The sequence below is a fragment of the Hyla sarda genome, chromosome 1, assembly GCF_029499605.1.
Source record: "Hyla sarda isolate aHylSar1 chromosome 1, aHylSar1.hap1, whole genome shotgun sequence".
Classification (NCBI taxonomy): Eukaryota; Metazoa; Chordata; class Amphibia; order Anura; family Hylidae; genus Hyla; species Hyla sarda.
In genome coordinates this window covers 440,202,640-440,228,875 of record NC_079189.1, presented here as the reverse complement: position 1 = coordinate 440,228,875, position 26,236 = coordinate 440,202,640, and the positions used below count along the sequence as shown (strand labels likewise).

Here is a 26,236-nt window from a genome sequence, read left to right as displayed (position 1 = left end):
TCCATTAACCTTTGCGCGTGCGTGTAGACTCGCATGCAACACTCTACCGCCGCCCGCCCGTACCCGTACCGGACCCCAGCTGAGCTCAGGTACGGACGGGGCAGAGTGGAGCCAGACCGACAAGAACTCCCAGACTAGGGAGATAGTCAGGTGCGCATACCCCCGAGACTACGGGGGATTATAACCTAGAGCTCCGACGCGCCCTCAGCACTAGTCCACAACCTGAGACAGGGACCCCTGCCTCATCAGGCTTCCTTAGGAACAGGAAACACACTGAGGCCGAGGAGGAGGGCTCTTCTTTTTATCCTCAGGTTTCCTGTCCATAGGGGCGGAGTCCCTCTCTCAAGTGGTGCTGTCATGGCGACCGGGAAATACAAAATAACCCCTCAAAGCACCAAACATTTAGTAATTCTGCTAAATCAAACAGTTTTGTACCAAATTTGTATGAATTTGTGATACATAAAAAAATACATAAACATTGAGTTGTAGAAACAGCTTTATTGGTTTATTGGCTATAATGATTCCAGGTAAAAGGGGTTACAAATATTCACCATTTGTTGGGGACAATGCATTAGCGAACTAAAGAGGTTCAAGAATGTTTCCATTAATAGTATTCTGTCCATCATCTGACGTTCTAGATCCAGTGTGTTTTGCAGATTTTTCTTTGTTTAAAAAATATAAAAATATAAAAACTAAACCAATGCCTGATCCTCTAGATCAAGGTTTCCCAACCAGGCTGCCTCCAGCTGCGGTAAAACTACAACTCTCAGCATGCTTGGACAGCCGAAGGCTGTCCAGGCATGCTGAGAGTTGTAGTTTTGCAACAGCTGGAGGCAGCCTGGTTGGGAAACACTGCCCTAAATAGTAAGCATTATTATTGGACAGCTCAGAAAACCTAATTAGAAGATGTGGTCAACATTTAATTTCACATCAGGTTACAATTAAGATATAAGGGATTCCATTATCTACAGGTTTTCTGGTAGAAGATACCATGGGGCCTTGGTGGTAGAGTTAGGGGGGCACAGATATAATTGAAGGTGATGATTGCTGGTACCAAGAGACCCAGGTCATATATCTCTACTGCCAGGTGCTAGCAATGCCACATCTACTACCCCCTTCATAATGTGACCACACATCACAAGTGTAACTTCTTTTTCACATAATCTCTTATCGTAAAGGCAATGGCATGTGTAAGTGGTTTGTGTTTGTATTCACATGTGGCAGATTTCTTGCAAACATTTCTGTAAACTTTATTACCAAATCAACCAAGTGTGAACATACTCTAATTTAGCATTCATGGCAGTCCCTGACCTGGCTGCATATGGATTTTTTTTATTCCAGCAGTGGATACATATACATAAAATTTTAGGTTTCAAGGTTTTACAAACTAGTATTGACATTTTTGGAGCAAAATACTAGCGTAAACATATGGTAGCACAAAATAGTAGATTGTGTGTCGACAAGTTTTACATTATGTAGCATGCACCAGATTGATACATTTTGTGTGATTATGCTCCAAACTAAAGCTATGTTCACACGATGGAATTTCCGTGCCGAATTCCGCACAGAGATTCCGCAGCAGCATTGTATTCAATGGGATTCTGCTGTGCTGTGCACACAGCAGAATTTCTGTGCCCGCAGAAAGAATGAACCGCTCCATTCTTTCTGTGGACTCCACACGGAATGCATTGCCGTCTATGAGATGGCGCATTCCTGTGTCCTAGTGCCGGCATGATATGCCGATGTCTGCTGAATGTCCGCACAGAGATTTTCCGTGTGGACATTCCGATGTGTGAACATAGCCTAAGCATCTCAATTTTTTTTTATCAGATTACTGAGAAGTGGACATTATGTAAGCCCCCCTGCTGTCCCACTCCCTCTTGTTCACTCTCAGGATAACACAAACTTAGGGTTTTTATACTCATTGACAATTTATTAAATGTACTACATAGCACATTTGTACATAGGCCTTACACTTATTATATATCTGGGATCTAGGATGGTGGCGGATATGGTTAAACAGCCCACAGGTCTTTAGACATTGTCAGACATCTCTGGCAGTGGCTCATCTTAAAGGGAGGACAAAGGTTTGGGCTTTGAAATTCAATGTGTCTGATTCTCCTTTCCTCAGCCATCATCTTTTAGGGAAGTGTAGGGTAGCCCATACACATAAGATAGTTGGTTGGTCTTACTAAAATCTAAGACTTTAGTGGCAGCCACACATAAAAAAAAGTATGTCAGGATGTCATTCTATTTAAACAGCATTGAGCTTTGGTTTTGATGTACTAAAAAAAACCTGAAATGCTACTAAATGCACCTCTGATATGTATGCATACAATACAGCAAATGGTGCACTGGAACTGGGCTGAAGAGGTCAGAACAGTTCCTTTACTTTAATATATGATTGACCCTGCGGCAGACATTAAGATGATCAAGATTCAGCTCTGGTGGATGAAGAAGTGTGAATGCAGATCTGGGCTATATTATAAGCTGTATCTAAGGATCAATGTATTTTGTAGTAACTAGTGGTAACAGAAAAAGTGGGATATTGCATCTAAATCAGTGATCTTAAAATCACTGCATCAGTCATAGTACTGACCTTTTCTAGTTATATAAGAGAGAAAACCAATACTGCACTGTAAACCACTGAACTTTTTGAGGGCACTTTGTAATGACTTTGTTGACAGAGCTGTAACAAGCCCTATAAGAGTAAAATAATGTCTATCCTCTAAATACTGCTTTTTCTAGAGCATCTTGTTCAGGCATGTACTCCAGAAATGACGGATAGTTTGTGCAGTCATATCGCCCACAGGTACGAACATATTCAAGAAAGTCTGGGGCACCTGGAACAATGACGTTGTCTGCTAGAATAACGGAACCCTTTCTAAGCAGGTTACACTTCTGCGGGGAGAAGAAGAAACAACGTTAGTGAAATCACTAAAAGCATATAAGGCATCCAAGTCTAAGATATAAAAGAGCTTAGGCCGGGTTCACATCAGCGTTGAGCTCTGTTTTGGGCAGCTCCGCTAGCTGAGTCCGTTCATATTATGGGAGTTGAGGGGAGAAATAAATCCTGCATGTCCAGATTTTTTTTTTCGTCTCAACTCCTGCGAAACATTAGACACCTGACAGACCTCATTCAAAGTCAATTGAACTTGTCAGGTCCCGTTGTGCAACAGACCATCCAAGTCCGTTGTTTGTCCTTGTTTGTCACTTAAGGACCAGGATTTTTTTTCCGTTTTTTGCACTTTTGTTTTTTCCTCCTCACCTTTTAAAAATCATAACCCTTTCAATTTTGCACCTAAAAATCCATATGGTGGCTTATATTTTATACGTTTAAAATTGTCATCTTATGACCCCCTATAACTTTTTTATTTTTCCGCATATGAGGCGGTATGTGTGATCATTTTTTGTGCCGTGATCTGAAGTTATCAGTACCATTTTGGTTTTGATCAAACTTTTTGATCGCTTTTTATAAATACAAAAAGTGACCAAAAATACGCTATTTTGGACTTTGGAATTTTTTTTGCGTGTACGCCATTGACACTGCAGTTTAATTAATGACATATATATATATTTTTTTTTTTATAGTTCGGACATTTACGCACGTGGCGATGCCACATATGTTTATATTTATTTTAACTTTTTTTTGTTATGGGAAAAGGCTGGTGATTTGGACTTTTCTTAGGGAAAGGGTTAAATCACATTTATTAACTTTTTTTTTTGTGCACTTTTTTTTTTGCGATGTTATAGCCTATAATGTTATAGGGGCTATAACATTGCATACACTGATTGCCAGCACTGTTCACTGCAAAGCCATAGCTTTGCATTGATCAGTGTTATCGGCGGTCGATTGCTCAAGCCTGGATCTCAGGCTTGGAGCAATCAATCGCCGATCGGACGCGCCGGAGGAAGGTAAGTGACCCTCTGCTAGCATCCCCGCTGATCGGGACACCGCATTTTCACTGCGGTGTTCCCAATCAGCCCCACTGAGCAGCCGGAAAGCTTTTACTTTCATTTTAGACACGGCTTTCAACTTTGAATGACGTGTCTAAAGGGTTAATAGCGTGGGGCACCGCGGTCGCTGCTGCGCGCTATTAGCCCCGGGTCCCAGCTTCAGTTACATGCTGGGACCGACCAGATATGACATGCGGTTACCGTGTGACCCCACGCTATATCGCGGGAGCTGGCCACGGACGTAAATATACGTCCGTGGTCGTTAAGGGGTTAAATATCTAGTGTGGTAACAATTGAAAATCTGTTGTTAACAACTGAGAAACATTAGGGTAAAAGGCATACAATTGTCATTGCTATGTCAGGGATGTGGAAATCCTATCACCCGACGCCCGGGACATGCAGTTCCGGGCGCCAGGCAGGTAAATTTTTCATGCGTATAGCCCTTCATCGGGCAAGCAGGGCCGGTGTGAGGTATAGAACGGATGCAGTCCGTATACTGGATCACTAATTTTGAGATGCCAGCGCTCAGGGTGTACAGAGCGGGCTCCTTTATCAAATCCGCTCCATACCCAGAGCCCCCAGCTGATTGCTGTAGCTGGGGGCCGCCGCTAATAGTCGGCATGCGGCGACCCTTTAGATCTCCGCTGTATGGGGATCTAAAGGGATCTCATAACCATCCCTAGTGGTCTAGTGGGGGTGGATTGCTAGTGGGGGTGGATTGCTAGTGGGGGAGGATTTCCCCCCCCCCCCCCCCGAAATGAAATTGCAGGGGGTTGATCCACTATGGAGGTAGCCGGAGGGCTTACCTCTCATCCTATGGCTCTGTGGATCTGCATTTGATTAAGCCTGCCTGGTGCAGGCTCAACTAAATGAGTAAAGATGGAACTTCATTGATCTGTATGAGGAATCTATTGCTTCCTTCTTTAAGTCCCCTAAGGGACTAATAAAGTGTAAAGAAATTTTTTTTTAACACACACATACATCAACCCTTTCCATATTAAAATTTTACACCACCCTCTTTTCACATTTTTCATATAAAAACATGTGGAGATGATAAAAATAACCCTATTTGGTATTGACTCGTGCATAATTGTCAAAACTATTAAACTATATATCCCATACAGTCAATGGCGTTAACGTAAAAAAAAAAAAAAAAACATACTTAGAATTGCTTTTTTCATATCATATCCCAGAAAAAGTGAAGTATAAAGCGATCTTTTTTTTGTTTCGGAACATATATGTTATGGAAAAATAAAAGGTGTCATTACAAAGTACAAAAAAAACCCCACAAAAAACAAGCCCCATATAGGTCTGTAGATGGTTATTATAGGGCGAGGAGGAAAAAAAAACAAAAGTACAAAAACTAAATAAACAATAAAGACCTTATTTACATTATATTTTGGTTAAAATTATTTTGTGTACCAGGACAAGTGGATGTCATGAGGGACAAGTAGATTGTGCTCCGTTTTAGTCCCTTGGACAAGTATTTTTTTTTTCCACACCCCTGGGGTATGGTCTGCCATTATACAGAAATAAGACACATCGACAGATACGCGTGTAAACAATAAGTAAGATTGGAGTAGGCAACATTATAACACACAGAAAATTGGCATTGATACACAGTTGTCTATTTAAATATGCAGTTCAGTTGCTATGAAGGTTCAAAAGTGGCAGCAACAACTACTTTTTAGGTACTTTATATCTCTATATGGACACAGTGTGTCACTACTGGCTCAAGGTCTATGCCCCCCCCCATACAATTCTGCTCCTGATACAAGAATTGCTGTTGCTCATTCTTAAACCAAATAAGACTTTATATTTAGAACCTGGTTAAAGAAGGTGCTTTATGTAAAAATATTACAACTACCATTCCCAATCTAAGCATTTCTCATTTAAGTTCAGTTGAGAATTGGCAAGTTATGCGTGGCCACTGCTCCATTTATTTTCTATGGGATTTACAAACAATGGAGCAGTGGCCATGCAAATGCAGCTCTCTCGGGATTAGCTGGAGTCCCAGAGGTCCGACACCCATAAATCTGCAAGTTATGAGAATACTCCTTTAAGCAAGTCTAGTATATGTAAAGTATAGCTCTGGCTTCAATTGACTGATGACACATCAGAGTTAAGCTAAATTCTGTGGTTGTTGGGGACATTTGTTTAGACCCCCACTGTTCACTAGAACAAAGGGGAAGTGAACCTATAAACAGACTACATTTTTCTAACTTTTGTAGAAGTCCTGATGATAGAGTAGCGCGAGTGAGCAGCTATGACATCACGACTGCCAGGTAACCTCCTGTGACAACAAGTAAGTTTCCGTAAGGTAAGCTGCTGTGACCATACAACTGTGTTTATGTAAGGTAAAATGTTGTGACATCACAAGTGGGCTGAGACAAAACAAAAGGTTTCAGTCAAGTAAATGGTTGTCAGCTTCTGTGACATCTACTTAAAGGGATACTCTTCCCCTAGACATCTTATCCCCTATCCAAAGGACTCTCGTGATCTCTGTGCAGTACCCGGCGTTCGTTTAGAATGCTGGGTGCGGGCGGCGGGGGAACAAAAGTGTTCGAAACAAAATGTTCCAAAGACTGGGGCAGCGGGGTACCCCTTTAAACACAAATGTGTTTAATAGGTAATCTGCTGTGGCATCATAAATGTGTTTCATTCAGGTAATCTACTTTGACATTGCAACTAAGCTCAGGAGTGGACATGACGTGTGTCAAATAAACAGTTGTATATTATGGAGCAAATATGCCTTTTTGCACAGGGTCCCCCTGCTCTTGGCATTTGTCCTTTGTCAATAGCCATCTATGAAGGTCCTTGCATACATTTATTTATGCTATACTGTGGCAGCATGTAGAGTTTATTTCTATATGCACATCCTCATAGCAATATATGCACTGCATAGACAGAGTAAACGGGCACAACACATCTGTATGCATTACTATACAGCTATGCCTAAGTATACATGTTCCCTTTGCAGCAATACAGTGCAATACACTTACCTCCAAAAGGATAGTGTCACCCTTGTATTTGTCCTTCCAGTGGTCCACAAACACAAAGTCCAGTGTGTCCACCTCATATTTCTTCTTCAAATGGGGGATAATGTCTTTTGTATCTCCTTCTAATATTTGCACCTGGAAAAAAACATGAATAGATGACTTTTTATAGTTAAACTAGCCGAGTACCCGGCGTTGCCCGGTTTTTCCTTCCTAATCCTTGTTGGGGAGGAGAATAAACAAAGGAGGAAGCTTCTGACTTTATATCCTGTCCTCATATATTGTTGCCATATCCCGAACTCCTATCCCGTCCTCCTATCCCGACCTTCTATCTCTAGTCTCATATCCTGTCCTCATATCCCATCCTCCTATCTCGACCTCCTATCCCGACCTCCTATCCCTTCCTCTTATCCCGACCTCCTATCCCGTTCTCATATCTCGACCTCCTATCTTGACCTCCTATCCCGACTTCCTATCCCGTCCTCCTATCTCTACCTCCTATACTGTCCTCATATCTCAACCTCCTATCCCGTCCTCATATCCCGTTCTCCTATCTCGACCTCCCATCCCGACCCATAATATGTGTACCAGGTATTGAAATATGTCCAGCCTTACGGAACATACATTTCCCATTGATTTGCATGGGACTTTAAACAAAAACCCGACCATCACAAATGGGGGTAGTTAAGGGTTAAATTAACTATCCTATATTTTAAGTGGACATATAAGTAACATGTGACCAAGTATTATCGAAATATCTCTAGCTGTTTGGAAGTTATGCAGTAACATATATTTCCCATTGACTAGTATGGGACTTTAAACATAAACCCCGCCCCTGGCAAATGGAAGTGAGTAAGGGTTAAATCACCTATCCTATGTTTGTTGTTGACATATTCGTAACATGTGTACCAAGTTTCATGTTAATATCTTTATCTGTTTGGATGTGATGCTGGAACATACACACATACATAGACACACACATACACACATTGGGGGAGATTTATCAAAGTTGTCCATTTCCCACATCAATATAGACCAAACTACAGAGTGTTTGGCTGGTCTATTGTGCGCCTAATTTATCAAAAGGCACAAGGCTCTTCTGTGCACTGACTTTGGGATCTATGCTATAGACTGTATTTAAACCTGCTCCAGTATGGTCTGACATTTCGGCGTACTTTCAGCCGATGAGACTTGTCACTGAAAAGTCGCTTTTGATAAATTCAGCACCAATGCATTTTCCAATGCGTTTCCGTCTAAAATAGACTAGCATGTATCATGTTCTAAAAATCCTCTAGAGCAAAAGTCGCAGAAAAGTCGCACATATTTAGACTGCGACTTTCTGTACGACAAATTTAGACAGGAAAAAACAGTCTAAATCCTCTGATAAATATCCCCCATTGAGATATATAGATGTGCTTGAAATAGTGTTTTTCTACTTGCAGCATGCCGTGGACAGTCAGTCTGATGTATATCAATGCCCCGTTTTTCCTGCTAACCCATTAAAGTTCTATACACAGCATGTTTTTCTTGTTTGCATCTGTTTGTATAGAAGGCTCTCACGTGATGTAAATACAGTCAAACTGACTAGGGGGATTTATTCCAAAATCATGCAGGAATTTGTCTACTTCCTTTAGCCATACTGGCACTTATAAGGAATTTAACTGTGTTTTCCTCCAGCTTGCATAGCAACAGCTTGAACTACACTATGTGTCAAAAATATATGGTTATGTTTCTACATACTATTGGCCATAATTATGTAGAATTTTTTCCAACTTTTACAACCATATTTGATGCATGGCATTTGAAGCTGCAGAATTCAATGTAAACTAATACATTAAACACAGCTTCAAATCCTGCACATCAAATATGAGCCGGATACTGTATGTGTAAATACACCCTAAGGGTAGGGTCATATGTAGAGTATACGCAACATATTTCACGTTGCGCAGCGATAAAAACACTGGATATTCCCCCTATGAGCAGACACATAGAACTACCCACGGCAGCTCTGTGTGTGCAGTGAGGTTTGGAGGCAGAGCTAGTGGGCCGACATGACTGGGACGCACAGGCCTGCCTCCAAACCTCAATGCACACACAGGGCTGCCATTGGTTAGTCCTGTGTGTCTGCTCATACGCTGCGATAGGCTAGAGTTCTCCATTAGTTCTCACCTACTGGACACAATTATACATTACAGCTGTGATGCCACCACCCCTCCCTAATAGAATGTTCCAACTAGCAACAAGCAGACTGCAGGTATCACTGCCACTTTCCTATTAAAGATTTTTCTGCTCCTGATGCATTGCTGCTACTGCAAGACACGGGACAATAATCCAGCAGTTCTGGAGTAGGGACCTACTTCCTTCTTTTGGCTCTGCACAAACCTATGGTAGAAGCTATGCATGTGGCCTGTAAAGAGTACGTTTTTTGAAAGGGTTTGTCTAGATGTGATTTTTATCTTATGGAATACAGAGGGGCCTTTAATAAGACGTCGTGCTGGACATTGTGTTATTTTATACCCGTAACTAGAAAAGAAAGCTGCAATCTGATCACATGCTAAATTTCAGCAGCTGTTATGCATGAAAGCCTATTTGCTATATGTAAATATAAATAGGGACATTGGGAGAGATTCATAAATACTTGTGTAGAGGACAAGTTTACCAGTTGCCCATAGCAACCAATCAGATTGCTTCTTTTATTTTTAATTTTAATTTTTTAATTTAAAAATTAAAGAAGCAATCTGATTGGTTGCTATGGGCAACTAGTCGACTTTTCCTCTGCACAAGTTTTGATGACTCTCCATCATTAGACCCTGATTTATCAAACTGTGCGAAAGAAAAAAAAAAGTGATTTTTTTCCAAAAGAACCAATCACAGCTCAGCTTTCACTTTACCAGATCTCGTAAGCTGAGCTGTGATTGGTTGCTGAGGGAAAAATCACTTTATTTTTTCTCACACACAGTTTAATAAATCTGGGCCATAATGGCTAGAAAAACAAAGCACATTGAATCTTATTTTAAAAAAAAATACCTTGTCATTAACACCTGCAAATTCTATAATCTGTTTGGCGAGAGCGGCAAATACTGGGTTAAATTCCACAGTGAATAGGAGTGCTCCAGGCTTTAAAAGTCGGGCAGTGCGAACTGAAGAGTAGCCAAAATAGGTGCCCAATTCCAGGAGCACACTTGGATTGGCCTCTTTAACAACTTCATCCAGGATCAAGCCTGTAACGGAAAAAAAAATGTCAACACAAACTTCGGCTCCGTGCTGCAGATGACTAGGGGCTGCAGAAGAGATCGCAGGGGTCCCCAGCGGCAAAATTATAGACTCAATGTCTGCATCTAGGATTCTCCATAATACTTAAGGGGTTATCCAGGAAAAAACTTTTTTATATATATATATCAACTGGCTCCAGAAAGTTAAACAGATTTGTAAATTACTTCTATTAAAAAATCTTAATCCTTTCAATACTTATGAGCTTCTGAAGTTAAGGTTGTTCTTTTCTGTCTAAGTGCTCTCTGATGACACGTGTCTCGGGAACCGCCCAGTTTAGAAGAGGTTTGCTATGGGGATTTGCTTCTAAACTGAGCGGTTCCCGAGACATGTGTCATCAGAGAGCACTTAGACAGAAAAGAACAACCTTAACATCAGAAGCTCATAAGTACTGAAAGGATTAAGATTTTTTAATAGAAGTAATTTACAAATCTGTTTAACTTTCTAGAGCCAGTTGATATATATATAAAAAAGTTTTTTCCTGGATAACCCCTTTAAGATGATATCCACACAATAGTTTGTCTGCACAACAGCAGATTCTGAGAGGACACTACAACATTTGCCAATTAGGTGGGTGAACTATATATAACTCTATATGGCAGAAAAGTGATGTCATAAGCACTAGAGAGCCAATAGCTGCAGGATTTGGGCCTATAATTCAAGAAATAATAAAGTGGTAAAGTAGTAACCCATTCAAAATGGTGTGCATATAATTTTTTACAACACATAAATTGTTTTTTTTTAATGCTACTACCTTTTGGAGTATAAGAGGGAATATCAAAACACATTGAGTTTTAATGTGGTACAAAAATAATAATTCTTTATATAATAATATTAATTCTTTATTTATATAGGACACACAGATTCTGCAGCGCTGTACACTCAAATTGATCACTGTCCCTATTGGTGCTCAGAATCTAAATTCACCTATCAGTATGTTTTTTGGAGTGTGGGGAGAACATACAAACTCGTCAGATAATTTTCCTTTGGTGGGATTTCAACATAGGACCCCAGTACTGCAAGGCATAACCATGCATCCCTAGAACCACAATCTAGAATAAAAAAAATTAAAATAAAAATTCTACCTTTGTTAGCATTGCTGGGACTGCCACAACTTAAATAATTATGATTTTTCCCCCCAGGTTCAAGGGGCTGAACCGCTTGCCTCCTCGGTCCCCTTCCTCTTTCTGTCCCGTTTAACTGACTGACATGCTAGGCACTGGGACTTGTCTCCAAATTCTGTGCAATACTGCAGAAGCTTTCCCCTGCCTCCTTGACACTTGAGTGTGGGGAGAAAATCATAATTTGTTGAAAGTTGTGGCAAATCCATCAAGGCTAACAAAATGATGTATTATATTGTTGACCTGTTACCTATTTGACAGTGTCTGTAGCTCAGATCATAAAGATGTGATCCAGGATTCCCTTAAAGGGTTGGATCACACATAGTGTATACAAAGGGTATTTCATGCTGCCTAAAATCCGCTGCATATTCTCCTATGAGCAGACACACATGGCTACCAGGCAGCAGGCATGTGTGCACAGAGAGGTTTGGATCGGGCCCATGAGTCAGTCACGCTGGCATGCTGGGCCCGCCTCCAAACCTCAATGCACACACAGGGCTGCCCCCGGGTAGCCCTGTGTGTCTGCTCATAGGAGAATACACAGCATATTCCCCACTGTGCAGCAGATTTTGCACAGCCTAATCTACAGGAGGACAATTTGGAAAAAGACTCTTCCCAGCCAACATACAGAAAAGCAAAAAGCCTTCTTAGGCTAGGATCACACTGTGTTTTTGCAGATTGTTCTTTACACCATGTTTTTTGCTTAGTTTTTTTTTATGGGGAGGGAAATGGGTTTACTTTTAAAACAGGATACAACAGAACACATGAGGCAGGTCCCTTTTTTGTTCCATTTAAGAACAAGATGGGTCCTATTTTTGTATCGACATCAGGAAAGGGATACTGTTTTAAAGGTGTATTCCAGGAAGATTTTTTTTTTATATATAAACTCGCTCCAGAAAGTTAAACAGATTTGCAAATTACTTCTATTAAAAAATCTTAATCCTTCCAGTAGTTATCAGCTACTGGAGTTGAGTTGTTCTTTTCTTTCTGACAACATTGCTCTCTGCTGACACCTCTGCTTGTTTCATGAACTGTCCGAAGCATTAGAGGTTTGCTATGGGGATTTTCTCCTACTCTGGAAAGTTCCTGAGACAAGCATAGGTGTCAGCAGAGATCACTGTTGTCAGACAGAAAATAACTCAACTTCAGCAGCTGATTACTGTTGGAAGGATTAAGATTTTTAATAGAAGTAATTTACAAATCTGCTTAACCTCCTGGAGCCAGTTTAATATATAGAAAAGTTTTTTTCCTGGTATACGCCTTTAACTCCTTAACGACACAGGACGTATATTTACGTCCTGTGCCGGATCCAGCGATATAACGCGGGGTCACGCAGTGACCCCGCGTCATATCAGGTCGGTCCCGGCAGCCATCAATGGCCGGAACCCGCGGTTAGTACCGGGCATCACCTATCACGGTGATGCCAGGTATTAACCCTTCACATTTCTGAAGTGAGACCATCCCGGCAGCTCAGTCGGGCTGTTCGGGACCGCCGCGATTTCACAGAACAGCTTGCAGGACACGAGGAGGATCCCTACCTGCCTCCTGATCGCTGAATGACTGCTCCGTGCTTGAGATCCAGGCAGGAGCAGTCGAGTGGTGATAACACTGATCAATGCCATGTTAATGCATCAGTGTAGGAAATCAGTGTAATGCATGTTATAGTCCCCTATGGGGGCTGTAACATTGCAAAAAAAAAGTAAAAAAAAAAAGTGTTAATTAATGTGATTTAATAAAACACAAACTGAGGGAAGAAAACCCCTAAGATAATATCCCCTATCTAGGATACCCCCACTTAAATCTAATTAGTGATTAAACTTTATTAAACTCTGTAGAATATGTGACCCAAATAATAACAAACTTATTTAAAAACACAGTGTGCTGCCAGTATTGCGCTGCTGCACTATTATTGTATATTGGAATGCATATAACTCCCTTTGTTCATATGTGGCATGCTGTGGATATATCCATGTCTTAACAGCAGTTAAGATATGGACATATCCACAGCATGCCACATATGAAAAAAGGGAGTTATATGCATTCCAATATATAACAATAGTGCAGCAGCACAATACTGGCAGCACACTGTGTTTTTAAATAAGTTTGTTATTATTTGGGTCACACTCTCTACAGAGTTTAATAAAGTTTAATCACTAATTAGATTTAAGTGGGGGTATCCTAGATAGGGGATATTATCTGAGGGTTTTTCTTCCCTCAGTTTGTGTTTTATTCAATTACCCCGGAGCCTCCGGGAGATTGTAATTTAATAAATGTGATTTAACCCCGTCCCTAATAAAAGTCAGAGTCACCCCCCTTTTTCCATAAAACAAAAACATGTAAATAAAAATAAACATATGCGGCATCGCCGCATGCGTAAATGTCCGAACTATAAAAATATATCATTAATTACACCACAAGGTCAATGGCGTACACATAAAAAAGTTCCAAATGTCAAGATAGCGTATTTATGGTCACTTTTTATACAATAAAAGAAGGACATTTTTTAAACATATACATTTTCCTGCATGTAGTTATGATTTTTCCACCCCGTCACGACAGCACCACCAGAGAGACGGACTTCTCCTCCAGGAACAGGAAACCCAGAGAATAAAAAGGATGCACTTCCCTCCCTTCCTCAGTGGTTTCCTGTTCCTGTAGGAAGCCTGGAGATAATCCATGCCTCTGGTGTGGATGCTGTGATGGTGGGGGGTCCAGAGGAGGCTTTCTCCCTTAGTTTGGGGAGTATTCTGGACCTCCATTAGCTCCCTGGTGGGGAGTTTTTCCTTGGTGCCCCCAGCAGCGGTTACCGGCGCCGCCGCCCGCCTCCCTTCTCCCTCTGCTTCCTCGTCCCCGTGCGCACGGCGAATCTGTAGTACAGATTTTGCTGGCGCATTCTTTACCTAGGAATCCTGACATATGTAGCATGGACGAGGGGGTCCCGGAGCTCCGGCATCGTTCGCTGGAGAGCTCCGTGGCTGCGGCCTGCTGGAGGCGGGGATTAGAGTCACATGACAAGTGACGACTGGGGAGGAGAGGATTGCACGTGACGGCCGGACGTGACGTCAGACGCCGAGGTCCGGGCCTTCCAGGGCAGCAGATTTAAAAAGGGGAATCCCTTTCTGCATCCCTGCCTCCAGTGCACAGGGGACACCGGTCTAAAGCTGCAGCTGCGTGCCTCCAGGAGGGAGAAGCTTCAGGAAGATGAGCTCCTCTAAGGATGTTCCTTCCAAGCAGGACCGTGAGGAATCCAAAACTGCGTCCACGGTACGGTCCCTGGCGGAGGGGTGAGTGTTATGGCTCTTTAGGCATAGCTTTCTTATTGTCCTTCTATTTTTATAGGATACTCCTAGGAAAGTTGTTAAGAAGGTTAAGCATAAGGCATGTCTTATGTGTAAAGTTTCGCTAGCGTCTGATTATCGTAAGCCTAATTTTCCAGCCTGCATTGATAGAATCATTGCTACAGGTGGGTGCAGGTGTTTTGTTTTAAAATTCTATATGTATATATATATATATATATATATATATATATATATATATATATATATATATTTAGGGGTTTACTGTATTTAGATACCTGTGTTAATTTTTTAGAATCCCCGTCCTTGATTATGCAGACGCAGGACATGGTTAAGAGCCAGATAGAGTCTGCCCTTAAAGGGGTAGTCCAGTGGTGAAAAACTTATCCCCTATCCTAAGGATAGGGGATAAGTTTGAGATCGCGGGGGGTCCGAACGCTGGGGCCCCCTGCGATCTCTCTGTACGGGGCCCTGGCTTTCCGCCCAGATAGCGGGTGTCGACCCCCGCACGAGGCGGCAGCCGACACGCCCCCTCAATACATCTCAATGGCAGAGCTGGAGATTGCCGAAGGCAGCGCTTCGACTCTGCCATAGAGTTGTATTGAGGGGGCGTGTCGGCCGCCGCCTCGTGCGGAGGTCGACACGCCCCCTTCCCGCGGGCTGTCGGGGCTCCGTACAGGAGATCGTGGGGGGCCCCAGCGGTCGGACCCCCCGCGATCTGCAACTTATCCCCTATCCTTATGAAAGGGGATAAGTTGCTCACCACTGAGTCACCACTGGACTACTCCTTTAAAGGGTTTCTTCCGGTTCTTACCCCTCCGCAGCCAGATATGATCCCTTCTGTTCCTATTGATGTTGAGGAGGAAGAAGGTTTGATTGTGCATTCTGGTTCAGGTATTCACTTTAACTGATATTGGTTTATTTTGGTTTTTATACTATGAAGGTAGTCCTAGTTATATATTCCCTACAGGGGATGAATCCCGTTCATCGGAGGATGACTTATCGGGAAAGCCTCTCTTTCTTTCGGAAGATTCCGAGCAATTAATTAAGGCGGTTAGGTCCACCAAGGGGCTTGAGGAAGTTAAAGAGCAGAGGTCCATTCAGGATATCATGTTCGAGGGCCTAGAAGAAAGAAAGCTCAGAGTCTTTCCGGTTCATAGGACCATTTCTCAGCTGATAAAAAAGGAATGGGAGTCCCCGGATAAGAAAACATTTATTCCCAGGGCAATTAAAAGGAAATACCCCTTTTCGGAGGCTGACTAAGTATTGGGAGCGCCCTCCTAAAATTGATGTGGCTATATCTAAGGTCTCCAGGAAGGGGTATTTACCGTTTGAAGATTTAGGTTCCTTAAAAGACCCTATGGACAGAAAAGCAGACATTTTTCTTAAAAGGGCTTTGGAGACTGCAGGGGCCACTCTAAAGCCTTCAGTCGCTGGTACCACTGTTGAAAGATCTTTGGTTATGTGGGTCGACCAGTTATCCTCATGTGTCCAGAATGACGTGCCCAAGGAGCAGACTCTTTCTTTATTAGCTACAATTAAGAAGGCCTCTGCTTTTCTGGCAGATTCATCATCCGATTCTGTTAGGTTTTCCACCAGATCGGCGGCACTCACTAACTCTGCCAGAAGAGCCCTCTGGATTAAAAATTGGTCAGGGGAAAGTGGTTCAAAAAGTAAGTTATGTGCCATTCCCTGTGAGGGAAAATTTTGTTTGGTTCAGTTCTCTCTGATGTCTTAGATAAAGCGGGTGATAGGAAAAAGGGATTCCCATCTTCCCAGCCTCCTAGACAGAATAGGCCTTTTCGCTTTAAAGACAATAAAGGTAATCAGAATAAAAATAGAGACTCTTCTAATAAGTGGAAGTTTTCCCGGAAGGGTAGTGGATTTATGTTTAATCCTCCAACTACCTCTTCCAAAAAGCCTGAATCCCAATGACGGGATCTTCAAGTAGGTGGCAGAATGAAAATGTTCTTTCCAGAGTGAGAAAAAATTTCCAACAGCTCTTGGTTAATCCAGACTATTCGTGACGGTCTCCGTCTAGATTTTATTAGTTTGCCACCTACTCGGTTTCTGGTCACTAAACCCCCTACAGGTCCCTCAGGTCAATCTTCATTACAGGGAGAGGTTTTATCCCTTATTGATATAGGCGTTTTGCTTCCGGTTCCCCCACAGGAACAAGGTTCGGGGTTTTATTCCACCCTTTTCCTTGTGGGAAAACCAAATGGTACGTTCAGGGTGATTATTAATCTCAAACCGCTGAATTGTTATTTAATTTATAATCGTTTCAAAATGGAGACAATAAAATCCACAGTTGACCTTTTGTTTAAGGATTGTTTTATGTCGTCTCTAGATTTAAAAGATGCTTATCTCCATGTCCCTATTCATACTGATTATCAAAAGTATTTAAGGATTGCGGTTTCTGTTAATTCTCAGTTGCTTCATTTACAGTTTTGTGCTCTGCCTTTTGGTATAGCTGTGGCCCCTAGGGTTTTTAGAAAGGTTATTTCTGAAATGGCAGCCCATATTCGGGAGGGAGATGGAATTTTTATTCCCTACCTGGATGACTTTCTTTTGGTAGCTGAATCAGAAGTCAAAGTAAAAGTTTTTTTGTCCCGTACTATTGATATCCTTCATAAGCTGGGTTGGCTAATTAATTGGGAAAAATCATCCCATGTTCCTTCTCAGCAGAAAGTTTTTTTGGGTATTTTGTTTGACTCCTTGGTACAAAAATCTTTTCTCCCTCCAGCCAAAATAGAAAAGATTATGTCTTCAGTTAGAGAGATTATTAGTTCCCCCTGCATATCAATTAGGAAAGGTATGTCAGTTTTAGGTTTGTTTACAGCATCCATTCCAGCAGTTCCCTGGGCCCACTACCATTCTCGAGCATTACAGTTAGAGCTCCTTGGGGCTTGGGATGGTTCTCAACAGGATCTGGATAGACACATTGTATTGCCCCCTCAAGTGCTGGCCTCTTTGGATTGGTGGTTAGTTAGAGATAACCTTTCTAAAGGTGTCGATTGGGTTTATCAAGACCCTGTTGTCCTCACTACTGATGCCAGTTCTTGGGGTTGGGGGGCTCATGTAAATGACTTAAACTTGTAAGGTATCTGGGAAGAGGAGGTTTTGACCAAATCCTCTAATTTCAAAGAACTGTTGGCGGTGTATAGGGTGCTTGAGTCAGCCAAGGAGACTATTAAGGGCACCAATGTTAAAATCTTCTCAGTAATACCACCACTGTGTCTGTCATAAATAGACAGGGAACTACGAGGAGTACTTCCCTTATGAATTTGTCTTTTCAGGTCCTATCTTTTGCAGAATCCCATCTAAAGACAATATCTGCAGTTCATATCAAAGGGGATCTAAATTTCAGAGTAGACTTTTTAAGCCGTCATTCAATCTTGCAAGGGGAGTGGCGGTTAAATCCCAAAATTTTCCGCAAGATCACAGCTCTCTGGGGAACCCCTCAAGTGGATCTTTTGCTACCAGGTGCAACAAACAGGTCAGAGACTTTCTTTCCCTAAGTCCAGCAGACAGTCCCCTAGCAGTGGACGCTCTTTCACAGACTTGGGGTAGGGACTTGGCCTACGCCTTTCCTCCTCTGGCTTTAATCCCCAGAGTAATAAGGAAGATCAAAGAGAACAGGGCGACAGTCATATTAATAGCCCCATTCTGGCCTCGGAGGGCATGGTTCTCATGTCTAAGGACTATGTCTCTAACAGATCCTTGGGTTCTTCCGGAAATTCAGGACCTTCTCAGTCAAGGCCCGGTCCTTCATCCAGATGTCCGCAATCTCCATCTGACGGCCTGGCTCTTGAGAGGATGATCCTAAAGTCCAAGGGTCTGTCTGATGCTGTTATTTCCACTTTACAATACAGTAGAAAACCTGTCACTACAAAGATTTATTTTAGGATATGGAAGAAATTTTTGTCTTTCTCAGGCTCTACTGAATTTAATTTAGATAGGCCGAATTATGCCTCTATTCTTGATTTTTTACAAAAAGGTCTTGAGAAAGGATTAAGGGCTGCCACCCTTAAAGTACAAGTAGCTGCTCTGGGAGCTTTATTTGGTCAAAAGATTGCTAATCACCCCTGGGTAGTGAGATTCTTTAAGTCTGTTACCAGGATGCAACTTTTCAGTTCACCCGCTGTTTCCCCCTGGGATCTTACTCTGGTACTTAATTCTCTTTGTAGGAGTCCCTTTGAACCTTTATCTTCTCTACCCCTGAAGGTTTTGGTTCAAAAAACTGCTTTTCTTATAGCTGTCACGTCTGCTAGGAGAGTTGGGGAGTTAGCGGCCCTATCCACTAGAGAACCCTATATCCAGATACTAGATGAGGATTATTTTAAGACCTGACCCTGCCTTTTTACCAAAAGTTGTTTCGGATTTTCATTTATCTCAGGAAGTTCTCCTTCCATCCTTCTGTGCAAATCCATCTTCAGAAGGGGAAAGTTTATTTCACACACTTGATGTCCGCAGATACAGTATTTGGAAAAGACCAAAAGCTTTAGAATATCGGATAAGCTTTTTGTCCAGTTTTAAAGTCATGTCCGTGAGATTAATGATAATATCTTCATTTTTTAGTTCCTCCAATTCACTGTCTTTCTTTTCACTGCTTTCCTCCTTGTGTGTGGCCTAAAGGGGATCTCTGTGCCAAGATATTTTGAGCAGGAGTAGTTGTTTCATCGAATAGACTCGAATCAGATTCCTTGGTAAGGTAGTCCCTCTTTTTTACAGTTCACATGGAACAAAGGACGGCAACAGAAAAACGCATCTGAGAAAAAAATCACATTCTTATAAAAAGAAAAATTTCAATCAGCAAAAGAAGAAAACTCAGAAAAAGAGTGACTACCTTACTACGGAATCTGATTTGAGCCTATCTGATGAAACTACTACTCCTGCTCAAAATATCTTGGCACAGAGATCCCCTTTAGGCCACGCACAAGGAGAGGAGGCAGAAGAAGAAAGAGGAAAAGCAGTGAAAAGAAAGACAGTGAATTGGAGGAACTAAAAAAATGACGATGTTATCATCAATCTCACGGACATGACTTTAAGTGATGACCTTTCATGGGTGTTAAATAAAGGGTTGAATTTTGGTTTGCAGGAACCATTTGAGTATTGAAATTTTGAGGAGGATATGGCTAAGGCCATTCGCAGATTAGCTTTAAAAAAAAAATTTGCGATACAGAATAAGAGTAATAAAAAACCAGACAGCGTAGTCAAAAAAGAGGGAGAAATTAATCCCACCCGCAATATTATGAATAATCTGCGCACACTCCTACACAAGTTTGTCAATCTTAATATCTTAACAGAAAAAACAGCAGAAACACTCCTACCAGAAACCCCCTCTAAACCCTCATGGTACATTTTACCTAAAACCCATAAAGCCGTAACACCTCCTCCCGGTCGACCAATTGTGGCCGGAATAGGGTCTCCAACTTCATATTTGTCTAGTTATGTGGATTGGCTCATATCTCCACTCCTCCCTCATATTCCATTATATTTAAAAGATACAGGAGAATTGATCTCAGCACTGGACACCTTCCACTGGCAAGACACCTATACCCTGGCTTCAATTGACGTAGAGAGCCTGTACACCCGAATTCCACAGAGTGTGGGTGTGCAGGCTCTCCGTCATATCAAACAAATCCCCAGCCTTCATAGATTTCGTCACAGAATCTTCCAAATTTATTCTTGACAACAATTTTTTCCAGTATGGAGAACAATGGTTCTATCAAAGGCTCGGAATAGCCATGGGTACGCCCATTTCTTGCTCCTTCGCAAATATATATCTTGCTATATTAGAGGCAAGATATGTATCCACAGTAAATAATCCATACGTTAAATACATTAAGTTGTTTCTCCGCTTTGTGGACGATATTTTTGTTGTATGGGGTGGGACAGAAGTGCAATTTAAATCATTTGTACAGTATTTAAATCAGGTAAATGATATGAACATGACTTTTACATATACATTTGGTAACCGCTCTCTAGAATTCCTGGACATTCAGATAGACATTGTCGACAACTGCATTGTTACATCAGGGTTCAGAAAGTCTGCAGGAATTCAATATTGCACTATGCTTCCTCCCACCCCACTCACACTAAAAATGGGATCCCAAAAAGTCAATTGATTAGACTAAAAAGAATTAACAATAATTCAGATAAATATAATGAACAAGCAGACGCTCTAATGGACAGGTTAAAAAAAAGAGGTTATCCGGAAAAAATACTCATTGATGCTAGAAAAACCGTTGATAAAATTCCTAGACACACTCTGTTGCAGACACACAGAAATAAGAACAAGAGGAACAGGTTCACATTCACTTTCAAAAACACCAATATGAATGAAATAATTAGAAAATCGATCTATAAACACTGGTTTATGTTACAACAAGATGAAGACCTTAAAACTTTAACAGAGTCAAACCCCATAATAACGCACCGCAAGAATACAACTATTCAAAATTTCTACAACAAAAAGAGAAAGAATAAAAAATCCAATACGAATTGGTTAACAGACTCCCGTCTCCTAGGCAATTTTACCTGCAGATCTTGTAAGCAATGTAAGAACAACATGTTGAAATTAGGTGGCTATGACATTCAAGTTAAACAATTTTTTACCTGCAAGTCCAAGTACGTTGTTTATTGTTTGGTTTGCGCATGTGGGCGTTACTATATAGGTAAGACGATCCGACTCCTGTACCATTGAGTTAGGGAACATTTGAAATCATTATCCACAGGAGTGGGTGCACCTCGTCTTATCGCCCACATGCGCACACATCACAATAACAACCCTGACCAAATTACATTTGCGGGGATAGAACGTATAGACAACGCTCCCCGAGGTGTGAACAGACACCAACAACTCCTAAGAAACGAAGCCAGGTGGATCATCCGGACGGATGCCACCGGCCCGCTAGGATTGAATGAAAAACAGGAGTATGGTGCATTACTATAAGATTTCTTTATAAGTACTGTTATTTCGCATGATAGGAAGTTGCTTTTAACTATTGTACTACATGTTTTACAATGTATGTTTGTATTAGAGTAAAGAGCCAATGACCTGCAGTTTACCTGCAGCGTCACTGGAACTTACCTGTTTTTAAGCACACCCCTGCCTGTGACCTCACTATCCTGGTCTGACGAAGCGCTCCGGCGCCAAACGGTCCCGTCACCGAGAGGATACCCCCGCGTCTCCCGTGCACTCTTTCCTGCTTGGCGTCTCTGGATGAAGCTTTATGAATAAAGTACCACTTGCATAGAATAGCTGGCCTGGTGTGGCGAGTTGCTCCGTTTCTTTACTCTTGATTGTGGATAGATTTGTAAATTACTTCTATTTAAAAATCTTGATCCTTCCAGTACTTATCAGCTGCTATACGCTCCACAGGAAGTTCTTTTCTTTTTGAATTTTCTGTCTGACCACAGTGCTCACTGCTGACACCTCTGTCCATGTCAGGAACTGTCCAGAGCAGGAAAGGTTTACTATGGGGACAGAAGAGAGCACTGTGGTCAGACAGAAAAGAAATTAAAAAAGAAAATAAGACGGCCCCGAACAGTCATAGCCAGCAGGGGTGAGGTGGCACTGGTGCCACCTCACGATCGCCCTGATTCGTCGGCCGGCCAATCAGGGCGCCTGCTGCGGGTGTCACTCCCGCAACCCGCTCCGCCCCTCTTCCGGAGGACGTGAGCGGGTGCGGGAAGAAAACCCCGGGAGCTGGGGACCCCGATCCCTGGTGTCCCTGTTGGGATCGGGGCCCCAGGAGCGACGGCGGTGGCGAGGGACTGACCTGCGCGGCGGCGTGGATCTGCAGTTGGAGGTGAGTGACAGCCTCCTGCTGTTGCTTAGCAACAGCTCGCAGCATGCAAAAAAGGCATGCTGGGAGCTGTAGTTATGCAACAGCAGGAGGCAGACCACCACAACTCCCAGCATTCCCTTATGGGCATGCTGGGACTTATAGTTTTGCAACAGCTGGAGGCACATTTTTTCAGCTGTTGTATAACTACAACTCCCAGCTTGCACAATCAGCTAAAGTGCATGCTGGGAGTTGTAGTGGTGCATCTGCTGGTTGCATAACTACAACTCCCAGCATGCCCGTTGGCTGTCGGTGACTGCTGGGAGTTGTAGTTTTGCAACAGCTGAAGGCACACTGAGTTAAGTAGCAAACCAGTGTGTCTCCAGCTGTTGCATAACTACAATCCCCAGCATCCCCAGCCAAAGTAGTATGCCTCCGGCTGTTGCATAACTACAAGACCCAGCATGCCCTTCCACTGTCCGTACATGCTGGGGGTTGTAGCTTTTGCAACAGCTGAAGGCACACTGGTTGCAAAACACCGAGTTTGTTACCAAACTCGGTGTTTCACAACCAGTGTGCCTCCAGCGGTTGCAAAACTACAACTCCCAGTATGCACTGATAGACCGTACATGCTGGGAGTTGTAGTTTTGCAACAGCTGGATGTTTCTCCCCCCCCCCCAATGTGAATGTACAGGGTACACTCACATGGGCGGAGGTTTACAGTAAGTATCCGGCTGCAAGTTTGATCTGCGGCAAATTTTCTGCCGCAGCTCAAGCTGCCAGCGAGAAACTACTGTGAACCCCCGTCCGTGCGACTGTACCCTAAAAACACTACACTAACAAAAAATAAAATAAAAAGTAAAAAACAGCCCCCCTCCCCTCCCCAATGAAAATGACAAACGTCTGGTACGCCACTGTTTCCAAAACGGAGCCTCCAGCTGTTGCAAAACAACTACTCCCAGTATTGCCAGATAGCCACTGACTGTCTAGGCATGCTGGGAGTTTTACAACAGCTGGAGGCACCCTGTTTTGGAATCACTGGCGTAGAATACCCCTATGTCCACCCCTATGAAAGTCCCCAATTTAGGCCTCAAATGCGCATGGCGCTCTCAGTTTGGAGCCCTGTCGTATTTCAAGGCAACAGTTTAGGGCCACATATGGGGTATCGCCGTACTCGGGAGAAATTGTGTTACAAATTTTGGGGGGTATTTTCTGCTATTACCCTTTTTAAAAATGTAAAAATGTAAAAAAATGTAAATTTTTTTTTTACATATACAAAAGTAGTGCAAAACCTGTGGGGTATAAAGGTTCACATTACCCCTTGTTACATTCCCCGAGGGGTCTAGTTTTCAAAATGGTATGCCAAGTGTTTTTTTTTTTTTGCTGTTCTGGCACCATAGGGGCTTCCTAAATGCGGCATGCCCCCAGAGCAAAATTTGCTTTCAAAAAGCCAAATGTGACTCCTTCTCTTCTGAGACCTGTAGTGCGCCAGCAGAGCACTTTTCACTCCCATATGGGGTGTTTTCTGAATCGGGAGAAATTGGGCTTCAAATTTTGGGGGGTATTTTCTGCTATTACCCTTTTTAAAAATGTAAAAATTTTGGGAAACCAAGCATTTTAGGTAAAAAATTATTATTATTTTTTTTTATATATGCAAAAGTCGTGAATCACCTGTGGGGTATAAAGGTTCACTTTACCCCTTGTTACGTTCCCCGAGGGGTCTAGTTTCCAAAATGGTATGCCATGTGGTTTGTTTTTTTTGCTGTCCTGGCACCATAACGGGCTTCCTAAAGGTGACATGCCCCCCAAAAACCATTTGTCGCTCCTTCCCTTCTGAGCCCTCTACTGCACCCGCCGAACACTTTACATAGACATATGAGGCATGTCCTTACTCGAGAGAAATTGGGTTTCAATTACAAGTAAAAATTTTCTCCTTTTTACCCCTTGCAAAAATTCAAAAATTGGGTCTACAAGAACATGCGAGTGTAAAAAAATGAAGATTTTGAATTTTCTCCTTCACTTTGCTGCTATTCCTGTGAAACACCTTAAGGGTTAATACACTTACTGAATGTCATTTTGAATACTTTGGGGGGGGGGGGGGGGGGGTGTAGTTTTTATAATGGGGTCTTTTATGGGGTATTTCTAATATGAAGACCCTTCAAATCCACTTCAAAACTGAACTGGTCCCTGAAAAATAGTGAGTTTGAAAATTTTGTGAAAATTTTCAAAATTGCTGAACTTTGAAGCCCTCTGGTGTCTTCCAAAAGTAAAAACTCATAAATTCTATGATGCAAACATAAAGTAGACATATTGTATATGTGAACCCCAAATTTTTTTTATTTTGAATATCCATTTTCCATACAAGCAGAGAGCTTCAAAGTTAGAAAAATGCAAAATTTTCATTTTTTTCATCAAATTTGGGGATTTTTCACCAAGAAAGGATGCAAGTTACCATAAAATTTTACCACTAAGTTAAAGTAGAATATGTCACAAAAAAAACAATCTCGGAATCAGAATGAGAACTAAAAGTAGGGATCGACCGATATCGTTTTTTAGGGCCAATATCGATAATCGGTGGAGGTTAGGGCCGATAGCCGATAACTTATACCGATATTCCGGTATAAGTTATCGGCTATTTATTCCCCCTCGACACCGCTGCAGATCATCGATTTAAAGCGGACGTTTTAAATCAATGCACTGCAGTGGCTTTTGCGGTGCCATAGGCCGCCGCTGCCACCCGCTTCTCTCCCCCTACCTGTCAGGGAGGTCCGGGCCATCCTTCCTTCCTGTAGTGTCCGGCGGCATACCGGGTGGAGGGTGAACCAGTCCGGGCTGTCCTTCTCCGGGGGTCATCTTCTCCACTCTGGGCAGGCTCCGACCTAGTACGCTGCATAGACGCCACTGCGCAGTGACGCACCTGGCGTAGCGGCGTCTATGCAGCGTACTAGGCCGGAGGCTGCAAGGAGTGGAGAAGAGGACCCTGGAGAAGGACAGCCCGGACCGGTTCACCCTCCACCCGGAATGCCGCCGGACACTACAGGAAGGAAGGATGGATGGCCCGGACCACCCCCATTACGGTCAAGTAAAAATTTTTTATTGACTCGGAGGGTGGGGTATAGCGTATAGTATGGGCAAAAATCCATACCGGTATACCGCCCAGCACTACGGTGGGGGGTGCGACGCGGTGCGGTGGGTCGGGGGGGCAGTCGCGGTGCGGCGGGTTGGTGGAGGGACGGCCGCGGTGCAGGGCATTATCGGCTTATCGGCAAGGTAATTGCCGATACCGATAATGCCCAAAATTGTGATTATTGGCCGATAATATCGGCCATACCGATAATCGGTCCATCCTAACTAAAAGCATTCCAGAGTTATTAATGTTTAAAGTGACATTGGTCAGATTTGCAAAAAACGCTCTGGTCCTTAAGGTGTAAAATGGCCTGGTCCTTAAGGGGTTAATCTCCTTCAGAAAGCCAAATAATATCTAGCTAACACTAGACTAGTCTGCATTGCTGCACAAGTTTCAGTCTTATCTAACACAAATCAAAAATATTAGCCACACCTGTGGCTGAAGGTGTTGTCATATGTTATGATGTTTAAATCAAAATAGAGCTGGGCGGTATGACCAAAAATGTGTATCACGGTATCTTTGTAACTTATGGCGGTCCCACAGTATATAATGGTATTTAACCTGCGAGCGCTGTTTTGCTTCTCCCCCCCCCCCCCCCCAATTAATTATCAGCCCAGCGCTGCGCTGTCCCCATCGGGGAACTAATCACATGTCACCCGCAAGCGCTGCCTTCCTC

General features: G+C 42.6%; 1 protein-coding gene across 3 annotated transcripts in view; it reads right to left on the bottom strand.

The window, feature by feature from the left end:
• Positions 1 to 807: 807 nt before the first annotated feature.
• Positions 808 to 26,236, bottom strand: part of LOC130283215 (catechol O-methyltransferase-like) — a 106,442-nt gene continuing 81,013 nt past the window's right edge. For all 3 annotated transcript variants that reach the window (XM_056532428.1, XM_056532422.1, XM_056532435.1), the window contains exons 3-5: positions 9,981 to 10,174; positions 6,960 to 7,091; positions 808 to 2,901 (exon numbers count right to left, since the gene is read on the bottom strand). In XM_056532428.1, the coding sequence (XP_056388403.1) occupies positions 2,722 to 2,901; positions 6,960 to 7,091; positions 9,981 to 10,174 (506 nt within the window). In that variant the 3' untranslated portion in view covers positions 808 to 2,721. The remainder of the gene's footprint in view (positions 2,902 to 6,959; positions 7,092 to 9,980; positions 10,175 to 26,236) is intronic.